The sequence below is a fragment of the Schistocerca nitens genome, chromosome 5 (genome assembly GCF_023898315.1).
Source record: "Schistocerca nitens isolate TAMUIC-IGC-003100 chromosome 5, iqSchNite1.1, whole genome shotgun sequence".
NCBI classification, from domain to species: domain Eukaryota; kingdom Metazoa; phylum Arthropoda; class Insecta; order Orthoptera; family Acrididae; genus Schistocerca; species Schistocerca nitens.
This window is the reverse complement of record NC_064618.1, coordinates 242,310,735-242,327,453: the sequence shown is the minus strand read 5'-3', so window position 1 is coordinate 242,327,453 and position 16,719 is coordinate 242,310,735. Positions and strand designations below refer to the sequence as shown.

General features: G+C 42.7%; 1 protein-coding gene across 1 annotated transcript in view; it reads left to right on the top strand.

Annotated features, from left to right (window-relative positions):
• The window catches only part of LOC126260363 (uncharacterized), a 151,596-nt gene that overhangs the window by 18,395 nt on the left and 116,482 nt on the right, over positions 1 to 16,719 (top strand). The window contains exon 5 of the mRNA XM_049957691.1: positions 6,152 to 6,273. Coding sequence (XP_049813648.1) covers positions 6,152 to 6,273 — 122 coding nt within the window. The remainder of the gene's footprint in view (positions 1 to 6,151; positions 6,274 to 16,719) is intronic.

Genomic DNA, 16,719 nt, shown 5'->3' with positions numbered 1-16,719 from the left:
AAAGCTAGTTTACAAGCACAAGAAAGAAGACAATGTATCATTTTTTTAGATGCTTACATTTTTTATGAAATTTGACTCTCACTTACAACCCGCTATGTAATTTATGAAATAGATATTTTTATTAAATTGGTCTTGATCGTATGTAATATGACAAATTTGATCTTCTAAAAAGAAGGATGGCTATAATTTCCACTTTTATACGACTTTCAGTTTTATTTTTAACAGTTTTATATGACTTTCAACTTTATTTTTAACGGTTTTTATAGAATTCTTCTGTTTTTCATTTTTGCTTTTCATAATGGCAGTTTAAATGTTGAAACTGGCCAACTTTGTCATAATATTTACTGCGAGCAAGACAATTTTTATTAAATGTGTGTTTATATATCTTTCCTGTTTCTGATACAGTTAACTCTTTCTCCTTTCCTTAAATATTAATAAAATGAGTAACACGAAGTAAATACTTATATTATGCATTTATTGTTCTTGTTACTGTCCTCACAGCTGTCTTCGGTTTAATATTTTATATTTCCACGTTTTACAAATGTTTCCGGGAATTATGTTGTATTCTGTAACATGGACAATAACACACCGAATAAACTATAAATTTAAAAATAATGTAAGTTCAGAAGGCAACTTGTATCATCTACAAGAGGTCTGAGGTCACTATTAATACTGTCTGCAAGGTCATTAATAAACAACATGAACAGCAACGATGACTCTCCATCCGAGATAACATGCTGCGTCCTCCCTACCAAAAAATCCTAATACAGTCACAAATTTCACTGCTTACACCATGTGGTCATACTTGTGACAATGAGCTATTAAATACTGCATCTATCTAACTACCTTCCTTCCAGGATTTCAGTTTTGTCACGTGAGAAAAGTGTAAGTTGGGTTTCGCATGATCGATGTTTTCGGAACCCATGCCGGTTGGGATAGCTCTTTATGTTTGAGCTCAGAATACGTTCTAAGATTCTGCAACAAATAGATGTCAAGGATATTGGACGGTAATTTTGTGGATCACTTCTTGTAAACATGGGTGACCCGTGCTTCCTTCTAACCATCTGGCACGGTTTTTTGTTGGAGGGATCTACGGTAAATTGCAGTTAGAAGAGAGGCTAACTTAGCCGCAAATTCATTATAGAATTTGAAAGGGATTCTATCGGGCACTGGGGAACCGTTCAATTTTAACGATTTCAGTTGTTTCTCAAGACCACTGAATTAGCGCCTATTTCACTCATCCGTTCAGTGATACGAGAATTAAATTGGGGGCGATTCTCTTGCGTTTTTCTTTGTAAAGGAACATTTGAAAACTGAATTAAGCATTTCGGCTTTTGCTTTGCTACGCTCACTATTAGTCCCTGTCTCATTCGCGAGTGACTGTACAATAACTTTGCTGCCACCAATAGTATTTACATATGACCAGAATTTGTTTGGGTTTTGTGGAAGATCATTTGACAGTATTCTTCTACGGTAATCACTGAAGGCTTCACACATTGCTCTCTTGACAGCCAAACGCATTTCATCCAGCATTTTTTATCTGTGGTCCTATGCTTTGTTTCACACCCATCATGCAGTAGTCTCTGTTTCTTTAGAGTCACTGTATACCACGGAGGGTCCTTCCCATTATGAACTGTCCTACCGAGTACATATCTATCGAGAGCATACTCAACTATTCTTTTAAACGTGGACCATAGTTCGTCTACATACTCCTGCCCTGTGTTGAAAGTTTCAAGTTCCTTATTCACATATGACACTGTCGCTCCTTTACCTAGTTTGCTGACGATATATACCTCTATAATTGTTTTAGTTGTCATTTCCACTTTGGTCATAATTGTTGCCACAACTGCGTCATGATCACTAATATCCGTTTCCATGTGGACATCCTTAAAGAGGGCAGGTGTATTTGCTCACATTAGATATAACATATTTTAATCATGAGTGGGGTTCCGAACTATGGTAGTTTTGAGCGAAGGCATTTAGTAATGTCTCACAGGATGTCTAGTCATGTCCACCGCTAACAAAACTAATTTTCCCATGATTAAAGTCTGCACCAATGATTGTAGTATGACGGGGCAACTTGCTTACAAGTGAACTGAGGTTTTCTCTCAAGTTTTCGGTTAGATGACGAAACGGGTGGGCAATAGAAGAGTCCAGTTATCATTTTATCCCGACCTCTGACACTGAGTCTTGACCAATGAATCTCGCATGCAGCTACAGTTTCTATCTCGGTGGATCTGAGTTTTTTGTCTACAGTGACAAATACACCATCCTCATTTCACATCAGCCTATCTCTACGATATGGAGTTAAATTGTCCCCAAAAATCTCAGTTCTATCAATTTCAGGTTTCAGTCAGCTTTCTCTACCTAGTATTTTGCTAGCTTCACTGCTTTTCGGTAGCACTTCACACTCTAACACTTTCCTGCGAATGCTTTGGCAATTAAACACTAGTCTCTCACTTGTGGATAGCATTCTTGTGGATTCTACACTGGATAGAGAGTTATTTAGTCTAAAGAACACTTGCGTGCACACCGCACGCAGTCAGCTACCTGGGTATTGTACATCGGATCCATTTAGGGGGACTCTAAACTTCTGAGCCGGGCGGTGTGGCCGAGCGGTTCTAGGCGCTACAGTCTGGAATCGCGCGACCGCTACGGTCACAGGTTCGAATCCTGCCTCGGGCATGGATGTGTGTGATGTCGCTAGGTTAGTTAGGTTTAAGTAGTTCTAAGTTCTAGGAGACTGATGACCTCAGCAGTTAAGTCCCATAGTGCCCAGAGCCATTTGAACCATTTTGAACCGAAACTTCTGAACCCTATGGCGCAAGTTCAGGAAGTCGCAGCCTAGCATGTTACAGAACCTTTGAAGTCACCGGTTTAGTCCTTCCACTCGATTCAGATTCAGTGAGTCACGGCAAACTCTGGAGACAATGCTGCAAATTGTGAACTTTGTTGAACCCCATGCGCAAGGCTGGTCTTCTCAGTCTTATCTGCCAGACCCTGTAACGATCCAAGTATGGCCGCATAAGCCAGACGACAGGTATCGTTTGTTCCAACGCTCACCAAAATATGCAGCTGGTTGCACCCTGTCCCCTCAATGGCCACCGGAACAGCCTCTACAACATGTTGAACGAGGCCCCCAGCACAGTCCCCGTGTGCACCTGGTCTTCTTTCCTATCCCCTGCTGCCATTTCCCTAGGGAAGTACCATTATTTGTACGATTGAACTACCGATGTCTAGTAGAGCCCTACCCTCTAGCGTATGCTTCCTCTAGACACAGGACAAAATAAATTACCCGGCAGGTGGATTTTCAATTTCAGTGAAAGACAGCACCTTGAATTTGTTGGTTACGTGGATCAGCATGGCACCTTGAGACATCCCTGGTCCCCGTGTACCCGGTACAAAACGTCTGGATCTACAACTGATGTTCCACTCGTGCTCGAGTGGACGAGTATTGACAGATCCATACTGTGATTTTCCACCTTTCACTACAGTATTGGAAGACAGTCTCATCAGTTGTGATAAAAATCCGAGATTTTGTTTTATAAGTGACGTTTCTGTTTCGCCGCATTGGATACAATTACACTACTGGCCATTAAAATTGCTACACCAAGAAGAAATGCAGATGATAAACGGGTATTCATTGTACAAATATATTATACTACAAGTGACATGTGATTACATTTTCACGCAATTTGGGTGCATAGATCCTGAGAAATCAGTACCCAGAACAACCACCTCTGGCCGTAATAACGGCCTTGATACGCCTGGACATTGAGTCAAACAGAGCTTGGATGGCGTGTACAGGTACAGCTGCCCATGTAGCTTCAGCACGATACCACAGTTCATCAACAGTAGTGACCGGCGTATTGTGACGAAACATTTGCCCGGCCACCATTGACCAGACGTTTTCAGTTGATAAGAGATCTGGAGAATGTGTTGGCCAGGGCAGCAGTCGAACATTTTCTGTATCCAGAAAGGCCCTTACAGGACCTGCAACATGCGGTCGTGCATTATCCTGCTGAAATATAGGGTTTCGCAGGGATCGAATGAAGGGTAGAGCCACGGGTAGTAACACATCTGAAATGTAACGTCCACTGTTCAAAGTGCCGTCAATGCGAACAAGAGGTGACCGAGATGTGTAACCAATGGCACCACATACCATCACGCCGGGTGATACGCCAGTAGCGCGATGAAGAATATACGCTTCCTAAGTGCGTTCACCGCGATGTCGCCACACACGGATGCGACCATCATGACGCTGTAAACACAACCTGGATTCATCCGAAAAAATGACGTTTTTCCATTTGTGCACCCAGGTTCGTCGTTGAGTACACCATCGCAGGCGCTCCTGTCTCTGATGCAGCGTCAAGGGTAACCGCAGCCATGATCTCTGAGCTGATAGTCCATGCTGCTGCAAACGTCGTCAAACTGTACGTGCAGTTGGTTGTCGTCTTGCAAACGTCCCCATCTGTCGACTCAGGGATCGAGACGTGGGTACACGATCCGTTACAGCCATGCGGGTAAGATGCGTGTCATCTCGACTGCTAGTGATACGAGGCCGTTGGGATCCAGTACGGCGTTCCGTATTACCCTCCTGAACCCAACGATTGCATATTCTGGTAACAGTCATTGGATATCGACCAACGCGAGTAGCAATGTCGCGATACGATAAACCGCAATCGCGATAGGCTACAATCCGACCTTTATCAAAGTCGGAAACGTGATGGTACGCATTTCTGCTCCTTACACGAGGTATCACAACAACGTTTCACCAGGCAACGCCGGTCAACTGCTGTTTGTGTATGAGAAATCGGTTGGAAACTTTCCTCATGTCAGCACGTTGTAGGTGTCGCCACCGGCGCCAACCTTGTGTAAATGCTCTGAAAAGCTAATCATTTGCATATCACAGCATCTTCTTCCTGTCGGTTAAATCTCGCGTCTGTAGCACGTCATCTTCGTGGTGTAGCAATTTTAATGGCCACTAGTGTAGTAAGTCAAGTGAGCTGCCAGTATGAATTCAGTTAAGCCAACCCAATCTCGAAATAAGCAAATTCGTTGTCCCGTCATCACAACACGCACAATTTCTGCACATTTTCAGCGTACTCATATGTTTCGGATGTAGCAGATGACTGAAGTGGTAACTGAAGACTCTGGATCTGGCCAATGCACATGTGCCCGTTTTGCGACAATGTCCAAATTCTGCAAGACGCTGGGCTCACAAACGCGAAGAGTTATTGGTGCCTGCCTAAGATGAATTGTGCTCTCTGAGTGCCCAAGATGAAGCCTATCTCTGGTCGCTATTATAGAAATTTGATGGCTCTCCCAGCATTCGAAACTCTCTAGCCAGTTACCGTAGTAAGCTCCGACAAACCAGAAGTTTAGAAATGTGTTACCAAAATCGCCTCAGTCACGTATTTGTTACCTAATTAACCTATGATGTTAACTGTCTCTAAATTGGGGACACAAGTCTCGAGTTCTTTCCTGCCAAGAGCGTTACTTTCCGTCCTGGAAAATGAGAGGGAAGGCACATCTTACATGCGAGCACTTCCTCCGGCTACCAAACAATTCGCGTGAGCCAATTCGGGTTCGTATTACAAGTTTGGTTAAGAATATATGGCTTCTTCCTTTCTCGCTAAGGCAACGTTTTCCGCATTCACAGCTTGTCGTGTTTTCTCACTCCGTAGATCAATTTATGTCTAAAATGCATTCCTCTGCTTCCGGGTGACGCTGACGTTTTACAGTTTCTTAATTTCAGCAGGATGCCCCCAGCTGATAAGGCCTATGGACGATTTCAGCGTCTTTCAGCCCCCAGCCCCAGCTACCGCTTCTGCGCTTAGGGCTTCCAGAAAGAAAAAAAAGCCATATATGGTCCAGTATCGCGCCCTGCGTGGGGATGTCCGCAGCAGCCCACCTGACTTGCTGGCAGAAGGAAAGGACTCCAGAGTGTAAAAAGACAGAACAGAAACCAAACACATTCACGATCACTGTAATGACTCGTACTTGCATAATACTGAAGTTCACTACTCATATTACGACTTTATGGGGTCTCCTGCTTTAAATAAATGATTGATAATTAGGTTAAGTGAAATGTCGCTGGCCCACGTAGTTGCGTGATGACCACTGCAGGTGCCTCGGCGTCTTGTTGCAGGAGCTGCACCACCCTGCCCCTCACGATGACGTTCGTCGCGGAGTTCCACGGCATGAAGTACCGCAGCCGCTGCATCATGGCGGTCGGCTTCTATCTCGGGGCTTCACAGGCCCTCCTGCCTGGTACGCACTTCGACTTTAACATCTGTACCCCGCAGTCCACTTTATGGAGTGTTTGGGAGAGTACTTTGTCAACCACTGTCACTAACCCCCTTTCGTATTCCAGTCGCGGATGGTAAGCGCCAATTACTGTTGGTAGGCCTGCGTGTGAGTTCGAATTTCTCTAATTTACCCCCAAGATCTTTTTGCGAGATCTGCGTAGGAGGAAGGAATTACTAGCTCACGGTTCTAGGAACAAAAGCTCATTGAATTTTAACAGTAAACCACGCTGTTATGCACATTGCCTGTTTTTCACGGTCTGCCACTGTAATTGAAAAGACATCTCCGTACGCTTAAACACTAACTAAAAGAACCTCAGAAGAATTTCACTTCTCTTTTTGGCTATTCTCTGATTCCCCTGTCAGTCCCATCTCATAAAGGTCCCCGACTGACGCGTACTATTCAGGTAGCTTGTAGGTTTTACGAGGGGTTTGTGAGCTTACTCAGTCGTGTGCGGATTCTTCCGATGACTTTTTCCGGTATCTGCGTCTCCTACTGTTAGTTTTATGTGTTACTAGCGACTAGGGATTTCAGCTGCCGCTTAAACAACCGAGAGCATAAGGGAACAATTGACAGGAACGGGGGAAAGAAATACAGTAGAAGAAGAATGAGTAGCTCTGAGGGATGAAGTAGTGAAGGCAGCAGAGGATCAAGTAGGTAAAAAGACGAGGACTAATAGAAATCCTTGGGTAACAGAAGAAATATTGAATTTAATTGATGAAAGGAGAAAATATAAAAATGCAGTAAATGAAGCAGGCAAAAAGGAATACAAACGTCTCAAAAATGAGATCGACAGGAAGAGCAAAATGGCTAAGCAGGGATGGCTAGAGGACAAATGTAAGCATGTAGAGGCTTATCTCACTTGGGGTAAGATAGATACTCCCTACAGGAAAATTAAAGAGACCTTTGGAGAAAAGAGAACCACTTGTATGAATATCAAGTGCTCAGATGGCAACCCAGTTCTAAGCAAAGAAGGGAAGGCAGAAAGGTGGAAGGAGTATATAGAGGGTTTATACAAGGGCAATGTACTTGAGGACAATATTATGGAAATGGAAGAGGATGTAGATGAAGATGAAAGGGGAGATACGATACTGCGTGAAGAGTTTAACAGAGCACTGAAAGACCTGATTCGAAACAAGGCCCGGGAGTAGACAACATTCAATTAGAACTACTGACAGCCGTGAGAAAGCCAGTCCTGACAAAACTCTACCATCTGGTGAGCAAGATCTATTAGAAAGACGAAATACCCTCAGACTTCAAGAAGAATATAATAATTCCAATCCCAAAGAAGGCAGGTGCCGACAGATGTGAAAATTACCGAACTATCAGTTTAATAAACGACGGCTGCAAAATACTAACCGGAATTCTTTACATATGAATGGAAAAACTGGCAGAAGCCGAACTGGGGCAAGATCATTTTGAATTCCGTAGCAATGTTGGAACACGTGAGGCAATACTGACTCTACGACTTACCTTAGAAAATAGATTAAGGAAAGGCAAACATACGTTTCTAGCCTTTGTAGACTTAGAGAAAGCTTTTGACAATGTTGACTGGAATACTCTCTTTCAAATCCTAAAGGTGGCAGGGGTAAAATACAGGGAGCGAAAGGCTATTTACAATTTGTTCAGAAACCGGATTGCAGTTATAAGAGTCGAGGGACATGAAAGGGAAGCAGGGGTTGGGAAGGGAGTGAGAGAGGGTTGTAGCCTCTCCCCGATGTAATTCAATCTGTATATTGTGCAAGTAATGAAGGAAACAAAAGAAAAATTCGGAGTAGGTATTGTAATTCATGGAGAAGAAATAAAAGCTTTGAGGTTCGCCGATGACACTGTAATTCTGTCAGACAGCAAAGGACTTGGAAGAGCAGTTGAACGGAATGGACAGTGTCTTGAAAGGAGGGTATAAGATGAACCCCAACAAAAGCAAAACGAGGATAATGGAATGTAGTCGAATTTACTCTGGTGATGCTGTGGGAATTTGATTAGGAAATGAGACACCCAAAGTAGTATAGGAGTTTTGCTATTTGGGGAACAGAATAACTGATGATGGTCGAAATAGAGAGGATATAAAATGTAGACTGGCAATGGCAAGGAAAGCGTCCCTGAAGACGAGAAATTTTTTAACATCGAGTATAGATTTAAGTGTCAGGAAGTCGTTTCTGAAAGTATTTGTATGGAGTGTAGCCATGTATGGAAGTGAAACATGGGCGATAACTAGTTTAGACAAGAAGAGAATAGAAGCTTTCGAAATGTGGTGCTACAGAAGAATGCTGAAGATTAGATGGGTAGATCATATAACTAATGAGGAGGTTGTTGTTGTTGTTGTGGTCTTCAGTCCTGAGACTGGTTTGATGCAGCTCTGCATGCTACTCTATCCTGTGCAAGCTTCTTCATCTCCCAGTACCTACTGCTACCTACATCCTTCTGAATCTGCCTAGTGTATTGATCTCTTGGTCTCCCTCTACGATTTTTACCCTCCACGCTGCCCTCCAATGCTAAATTTGTGATCCCTTGATGCCTCAAAACATGTCCTACCAACCGATCCCTTCTTCTAGTCAAGTTGTGCCACAAACTTCTCTTCTCCCCAATCCTATTCAATACCTCCTCATTAGTTACGTGATCTACCCACCTTATCTTCAGCATTCTTCTGTAGCACCACATTTCGAAAGCTTCTATTCTCTTCTTGTCCAAACTGGTTATCGTCCATGTTTCACATCCATACATGGCTACACTCCATACAATTACTTTCAGAAACGACTTCCTGACACTTAAATCTATACTCGATGTTAACAAATTTCTCTTCTTCAGAAACGATTTCCTTGCCATTGCCAGTCTACATTTTATATCCTCTCTACTCGACCATCATCAGTTATTTTGCTCCCTAAATAGCAAAACTCCTTTACTACTTTAAGTGTCTCATTTCCTAATCTAATCCCCTCAGCATCACCCGATTTAATTTGACTACATTCCATTATCCTCGTTTTGCTTTTGTTGATGTTCATCTTATATCCTCCTTTCAAGACACTGTCCATTCCGTTCAACTGCTCTTCCAAGTCCTTTGCTGTCTCTGACAGAATTACAATGTCATCGGCGAACCTCAAAGTTTTTACTTCTTCTCCATGAATTTTAATACCTACTCCGAATTTTTCTTTTGTTTCCTTTACTGCTTGCTCAATATACAGATTGAATAACATCGGGGACAGGCTACAATACTGTCTCACTCCTTTCCCAACCACTGCTTCCCTTTCATGCCCCTCGACTCTTATAACTGCCATCTGGTTTCTGTACAAATTGTAAATAGCCTTTCACTCCCTGTATTTTACCCCTGCCACCTTCAGAATTTGAAAGAGAGTATTCCAGTTAACGTTGTCAAAAGCTTTCTCTAAGACTACAAATGCTAGAAACGTAGGTTTGCCTTTTCTTAAGCTTTCTTCTAAGATAAGTCGTAAGGTTAGTATTGCCTCACGTGTTCCAACATTTCTACGGAATCCAAACTGATCTTCCCCGAGGTCCGCTTCTACCAGTTTTTCCATTCGGCTTTAAAGAATTCGCGTTAGTATTTTGCAGCTGTGACTTATTAAACTGATAGTTCGGTAATTTTCACATCTGTCAACACCTGCTTTCTTTGGGATTGGAATTACTATATTCTTCTTGAAGTCTGTGGGTATTTCGCCTGTCTCATACATCTTGCTCACCAGATGGTAGAGTTTTGTCATGACTGGCTCTCCCAAGGCCATCAGTAGTTCTAATGGAATGTTGTCTACTCCCGGGGCCTTGTTTCGGCTTAGGTCTTTCAGTGCTCTGTCAAACTCTTCACGCAGTATCTTATCTCCCATTTCATCTTCATTTACATCCTCTTCCATTTCCATAATATTGTCCTCAAGTCCATTGCCCTTGTATAAACCCTCTATATACTCGTTCCATCTTTCTGCCTTCCCTTCTTTGCTTAGAACTGGGTTGCCATCTGAGCACTTGATATTCATACAAGTGGTTCTCTTTTCTCCAAAGGTCTCTTTAATTTTCCTGTAGGGAGTATCTATCTTACCCCAAGTGAGATAAGCCTCTACATGCTTACATTTGTCCTCTAGCCATCCCTGCTTAGCCATTTTGCACTTTCTGTCGATCTCATTTTTGAGACGTTTGTATTCCTTTTTGCCTGCTTCATTTACTGCATTTTTATATTTTCTCCTTTCATCAATTAAATTCAATATTTCTTCTGTTACCCAAGGATTTCTATTAGTCCTCGTCTTTTTACCTACTTGATCCTCTGCTGCCTTCACTACTTCATCCCTCAGAGCTACTCATTCTTCTTCTACTGTATTTCTTTCCCCCGTTCCTGTCAATTGTTCCCTTATGCTCTCCCTGAAACTCTCTACAACCTCTGGTTCTTTCAGTTTATCCAGGTCCCATCTCCTTAAATTCCCACCTTTTTGCAGTTTCTTCAGTTTGAATCTACAGTTCATAACCAATAGATTGTGGTCAGAATCCACATCTGCACCTGGAAATGTCTTATAATTTAAAACCTGCTTCCTAAATCTCTGTCTTACCATTATATAATCTATCTGATACCTTTTAGTATCTCCAGGATTCTTCCAGGTATACAACCTTCTTTTATGATTCTTGAACCAAGTGTTAGCTATGATTAAGTTATGCTCTGTGTAAAATTCTACAAGGCGGCTTCCTCTTTCATTTCTTCCCCCCAATCCATAGTCACCTACTATGTTCCCTTCTCTCCCTTTTCCTACTGACGAATTCCAGTCACCTATGACTATTAAATTTTCGTCTCCCTTCACTACCTGAATAATTTCTTTTATCTCGTCATACATTTCATAAATTTTTTCATCATCTGCAGAGCTAGTTGGCATATAAACTTGTACTACTGTAGTAGGCATGGGCTTTGTGTCTCTCTTGGCCACAATAATGCGTTCACTATGCTGTTTGTAGTAGCTAACCCGCACTCCTATTTTTTTATTCATAATTAAACCTACTCCTGCATTACCCCTATTTGATTTTGTATTTATAACCCTGTAATCACCTGACCAAAAGTCTTGTTCGTCCTGCCACCGAACTTCACTAATTCCCATTATATCTAACTTTAACCTATCCATTTCCCTTTTTAAATTTTCTAACCTACCTGCCCGATTAAGGGATCTGACAGTCCACGCTCCGATCCGTAGAATGTCAGTTTTCTTTCTCCTGATAACGACGTCCTCTTTGTAGTCCCCGCCCGGAGATCCGAATGGGGGACTATTTTACCTCCGGAATATTTTACCCAAGAGGACGCCATCATCATTTGATCGTACAGTAAAGCTGCATGTCCTCGGGAAAAATGACGGCTGTAGTTTCCCCTTGCTTTCAGCCGTTCGCAGTACCAGCACAGCAAGGCCGTTTTGGTTAATGTTACAAGGCCAGATCAGTCAATCATCCAGACTGTTGCCCCTGCAACTACTGAAAAGGCTGCTGCCCCTCTTCAGGAACCACATGTTTGTCTGGCCTCTCAACAGATACCCCTCCGTTGTGGTTGCACCTACGGTACGGCCATCTGTATCGCTGAGGCACGCAAGCCTCCCCACCAACGGCAAGGTCCATGGTTTATGAGGAGGTATTGAATAGGATTGGGGAGAAGAGAAGTTTGTGGCACAACTTGAATAGAAGAAGGGATCGCTTGGTAGGATTTGTTCTGAGGCATCAAGGGATCACCAATTTAGTATTGGAGGGCAGCGTGGAGGTTAAAAATCGTAGAGGGAGACCAATAGATGAATACACTAAGCAGATTCAGAAGGATGTAGGTTGCGGTAGGTACTGGGAGATGAAGAAGCTTGCACAGGATAGAGAAGCATGGAGAGCTGCATCAAACCAGTCTCATGACTGAAGACCACAACAACAACATGTTGCTCTTAACTCCATGCTATCCATGGTACTGGTAGATTCCCAACCCACAGACGCCACACGAGCCACTATGGGACAGGAATGGCCATCCTAGCTAGTACTGGCATTCGATGGTGACCGCTGCACTGCTGTGACATTACATAATCGAATACTGCTGAGAACAGCCCGCTAACAAGTACTTATATATGGAACTGATTAACAATCTTCCCTGGTGTTTGTTATAAAAGAGAGTAATTATAAAACACGACTTTAAATTTAATTAACGGGAACTGCATTCAAGGAAATAACCAACATCTGGAGACAGTGTCATCGTCAAAATTACATCTTCTCGACAACTGCGACAGGTTACATATACATTTAGAAATGTAGCAAACAGTAGTCACTATACAGATAAAAATATAATAGAAAATATTTTAACATATACTACAAGTAAATATTATTGTGAACTAACAGACTTTATCTACACTAGACAGCTACTATAAGACACACCCTACAAAAGAACAGCAAGTATGCATCATGTGTTCGGTAAAAATACATTTTCGTAACAGCAGGATACGTCAAGAACTCCATTGTATGAAACCTCTTTGTTACATTAAAATAACAATAATATGGTCTCACCATTAGTGAAATCACAGCAGGAGGATCAAACATCAAAAGCAGAAAATGTGAACATCCATACACAAAAAGAAACACTGACATCTATGGAAGCATTCCTCTAGTTACATACTCACCCGTAATAAACTTTACAGTGACACTACCTAAATTCATTATCCAGAATAAACTGAGAAAAGAACATATAACTTTTCCTTTACTTACTTATTAAATAGAAATATCAGACCAATAAACATATGAAATACAATAAATCACATTACCTATCAATACGCACAATCTCACTCACCTGCCATTGCGCATCATGTAATTGTATCTGTCATCACATTCCAATAAAACTGTGCATCATACGTAGGCCTACTGCTGTCGTTGGTCTTTAGCTTCCTTCCAAACAAGTTGACGAAAGTTAACATTTCTTCAAACTGAAACTGACCATTGACCACTCTGCTAAGCACATAAAAAAAGTTTTGCACCACCTCGGAACCTGTACAGAAAATTAGAATAGAGATCAACATAAACATCATTTCCGCCCTTTTTATTACTCATGAAAAATCACACATTGCATGTTGTACCACGATACAGCGAGACCTGACCTTCAGAGGTAGTGGTCCAGACTGCTGTACACACCGGTACCTCGAATACCCAGTAGCACGTCCTCTTGCATTGATGCATGACTGTATCCGTCGTGGCACACTATCCATAAGTTCATCAAGGCACTGATGGTCCAGATTGTCCCTCTCCTCAACGACGATTCGCGATTCGGAGTAGATCCCTCAGAGTGATTGGTGGGTCGTGTCGCCCATAAATAGCCCTTTTCAATCTGTCCCAGGCATGTTCGATAGGGTTCATGTGTGGAGAACATGCGGGCCACTCTAGTCGAGCGATGTCGTTATCCTGAAGGAAGTCATTCACAAGATGTGCACGATGGGGGCGCAAATTGTCGTCCATGAAGACGAATGCCTCGCCAATATACAGCCGATATGGTTGCACTATCGATCGGAGGATGGCATTCACGTATCGTACAGCCGTTACGGCGCCTTCCATGACCACCAGCGGCGTACGTCGGCCCCACATAATGGGAACCTCCACCTTGCTGCACTCGCTGGACAGTGTGTCTAAGGCGTTCAGCCTGACATGGTTGCCTCCAAACACTTCTCCGACGGCTGTCTGGTTGAAGGCATATCCGACACTCGTCGGTGAACAGAACGTGATGCCAATACTGAGCGGTCCATTCGGCATGTTGTTGGGCCCATCTGTAGCGCGTTGCATGGTGTAGTGGTTTCAAAGACGGACATCGTCATGGACGTCGAGAGTGAAGCTGGGCATCATGCAGCCTATTGCGCACAGTTTGAGTCGTAACACGACGTCCTGTGGCTGCACGAAAAGCATTACTGAACATGGTGGCGTTGCTGTCAGGGTTCCTCCGAGCCATAATCCGTAGGTAGCGGTCATTCACTGCAGCAGTAGCCCTTGGGCGGCCTGAGCGAGGCATGTCATCGACAGTTCCTGTCTCTCTGTATCTCCTCCATGTCCGAACCACATCGCTTTGGTTCGCTCCGAGACGCCTGGACACTTCTCTTGTTAAGAGCCCTTCCTGGCACAAAGTAACAATGCGGACGCGATCGAACCGCGATATTAAACATCTAGGCATGGTTGAACTACAAACAATACGAGCCGTGTTGTACCTCCTTCCTGGTCGAGTGACTGGAATGGATCGGCTGTCGGACCCCCTCCGTCAGATAGACGCTGCTCATGCATGGTTGTTTACATCTTTGTGCGGGTTTAGTAACACCTCTGAACAGTCAAATGGACTGTGTCTGTGATGAGTATCCACAGTCAACGTCTATAGCCGGCCGGAGTGGACGAGCGGTTCTAGGCGCTACAGTCTGGAACCACGCGACCGCTACGGTCGCAGGTTCGAATCCTGACTCGGGCATGGATGTGTATGATGTCCTTAGGTTAGTTAGGTTTAAGTAGTTCTAAGTTCCAGGGGACTGATGACCTCAGAAATTAAGTCCCATAGTGCTCAGAGCCATTTGAACCATTCAACGTCTATCTTCAGGAGTTCTGGGAACCGGGATGATGCAAAACTTTTTTCTGATGTGTTTGATTGTCAGAGTCACTTAAAGTTTTTATATTTCTCAACTCATCTCCCCTATATTCTTGTATGTTGATGAACTGGCTATTTCATGTGTGTTAATATCCAAGTACCTGAGCATGACATGAAGGAGCGAAACAAGCGATGAAACAAAAGCAAATTCACCTGGCAGCTGTCGATGTGTCTATATATTAAGTTTTATTCAGGTCACTTTAATTCTTATTCGTAGTTTGACTTTAATAACTTAATCTTGCTATTATCACCAGTCAGCTCGTTCTGGCGTCAACGCCATGATACGTAAAGCAAAAACTGCTAAGTGTCTATTTAACACAGGCAAACCGTTTCAAATTATACAGGACGAGTATTTCAGCTTGAGACAACGAAACATCTGAAACTACACACAAGATTATAAAACGTAAAAATACATGATCGATTTTTTTATTTATTTATTAATTTTTTTAAATGCTTTCAGGTGATATCAGTGTTGATCCCTCTTCTTCATTCAAGGGGTGAGCAACTTCTAAATCTTAAATAGGAACATCCCATGTTTAATGTAGATTCGGATTCCAGGGGAGAAGATACGTCACCTTTGTATGTTATACTTTTTTCATTGCGTGATAAATGGCGCCCTACTCGACAAAAAATTTAAGTTCGAAAAGTGTATTATTTCGAGAAAAATACATCGTACCAATAAAAAGAAAACCGGACGTGTTGAGTAATTGCGAAGAAAGACTGTTTGCGGTGTATTCTCTGACATCTCATCAACGGGGTACTTGCTTGCAAGAATGATTTCACAGAAAGAGCTCAAAAACATCGTCACCAACTTTGATGCACTTATTTATCCGCATATGGAATGATTCAACAATACTGAGAAGTGTGTCTGATGTGATCTGACGACATGTATTTGCGCTATGCTGAATCATGTTATCGAGCGTTGTTGGCACTTCATTATATACTTCTCTTCAAGTAATCCCACAAACAGAAGTCACACGAAGGCCGAGATTTCTGGACCGCCTCTTCCGATCCACGGACGATTATATAGGCGATCTAATACTTTTCATTCTGCTTCAGAATAATTTGATGGACAATCATCATGTTGAAACCACAGTGTTTGTCTCCAGTGCAAGAGAAGGTATGCAAGCAATACTGGAAGATAGTCCTCCATCATTTAATGTGCCATCGACAATTTATTCCACACCAAGCACTTACATCCGACGGACGCCGATGTTCATCTTGGCGTAACCAAACTGTACCATGATTCGTGAAGGTCCGCACGTCAGAGAACAATACTCGAGCAAAGGAACTGAGTCTCTCTATATCTGCTGCAACGACCACTGGCAGAGTGTTACTCAGTTGTGGAAATCATCGCCTTGAAATTTCTGATAGACGGATATATGGAACGAATGGTATTTTCTACGTTTCAAAATTCAGCAAATCGTAGTCTGACTAAATCCCAATTCACAACTTAATTGCTGAGTGCTAATGTCGGGTTACGGATCAATGAGATAATATCGCAGTTTCGTTATTTCTTCCAGCAACTCTTCTTCGACCTTCCTTTTTCGTGGTTATGCAGTTCCTTCGGTGGAGCACTGTGGAATAACGCGACAAAAAGAAGTGCGTCATCGCAACCTATTTGGAAAACGTTGAGCACAAAGGGTGATATTCCTGCCACTTTCTCCATTTATGTAAACCATTTAAGTTTTCTCTTCTATCGTAATAGCCTGCATTCTAACTAATAAGCATTTTTATTAAGGAACGTAAGTAAGACATGAGGGACGACGTGGAAGCAGTGAGATCAAACCAAATAATAAATG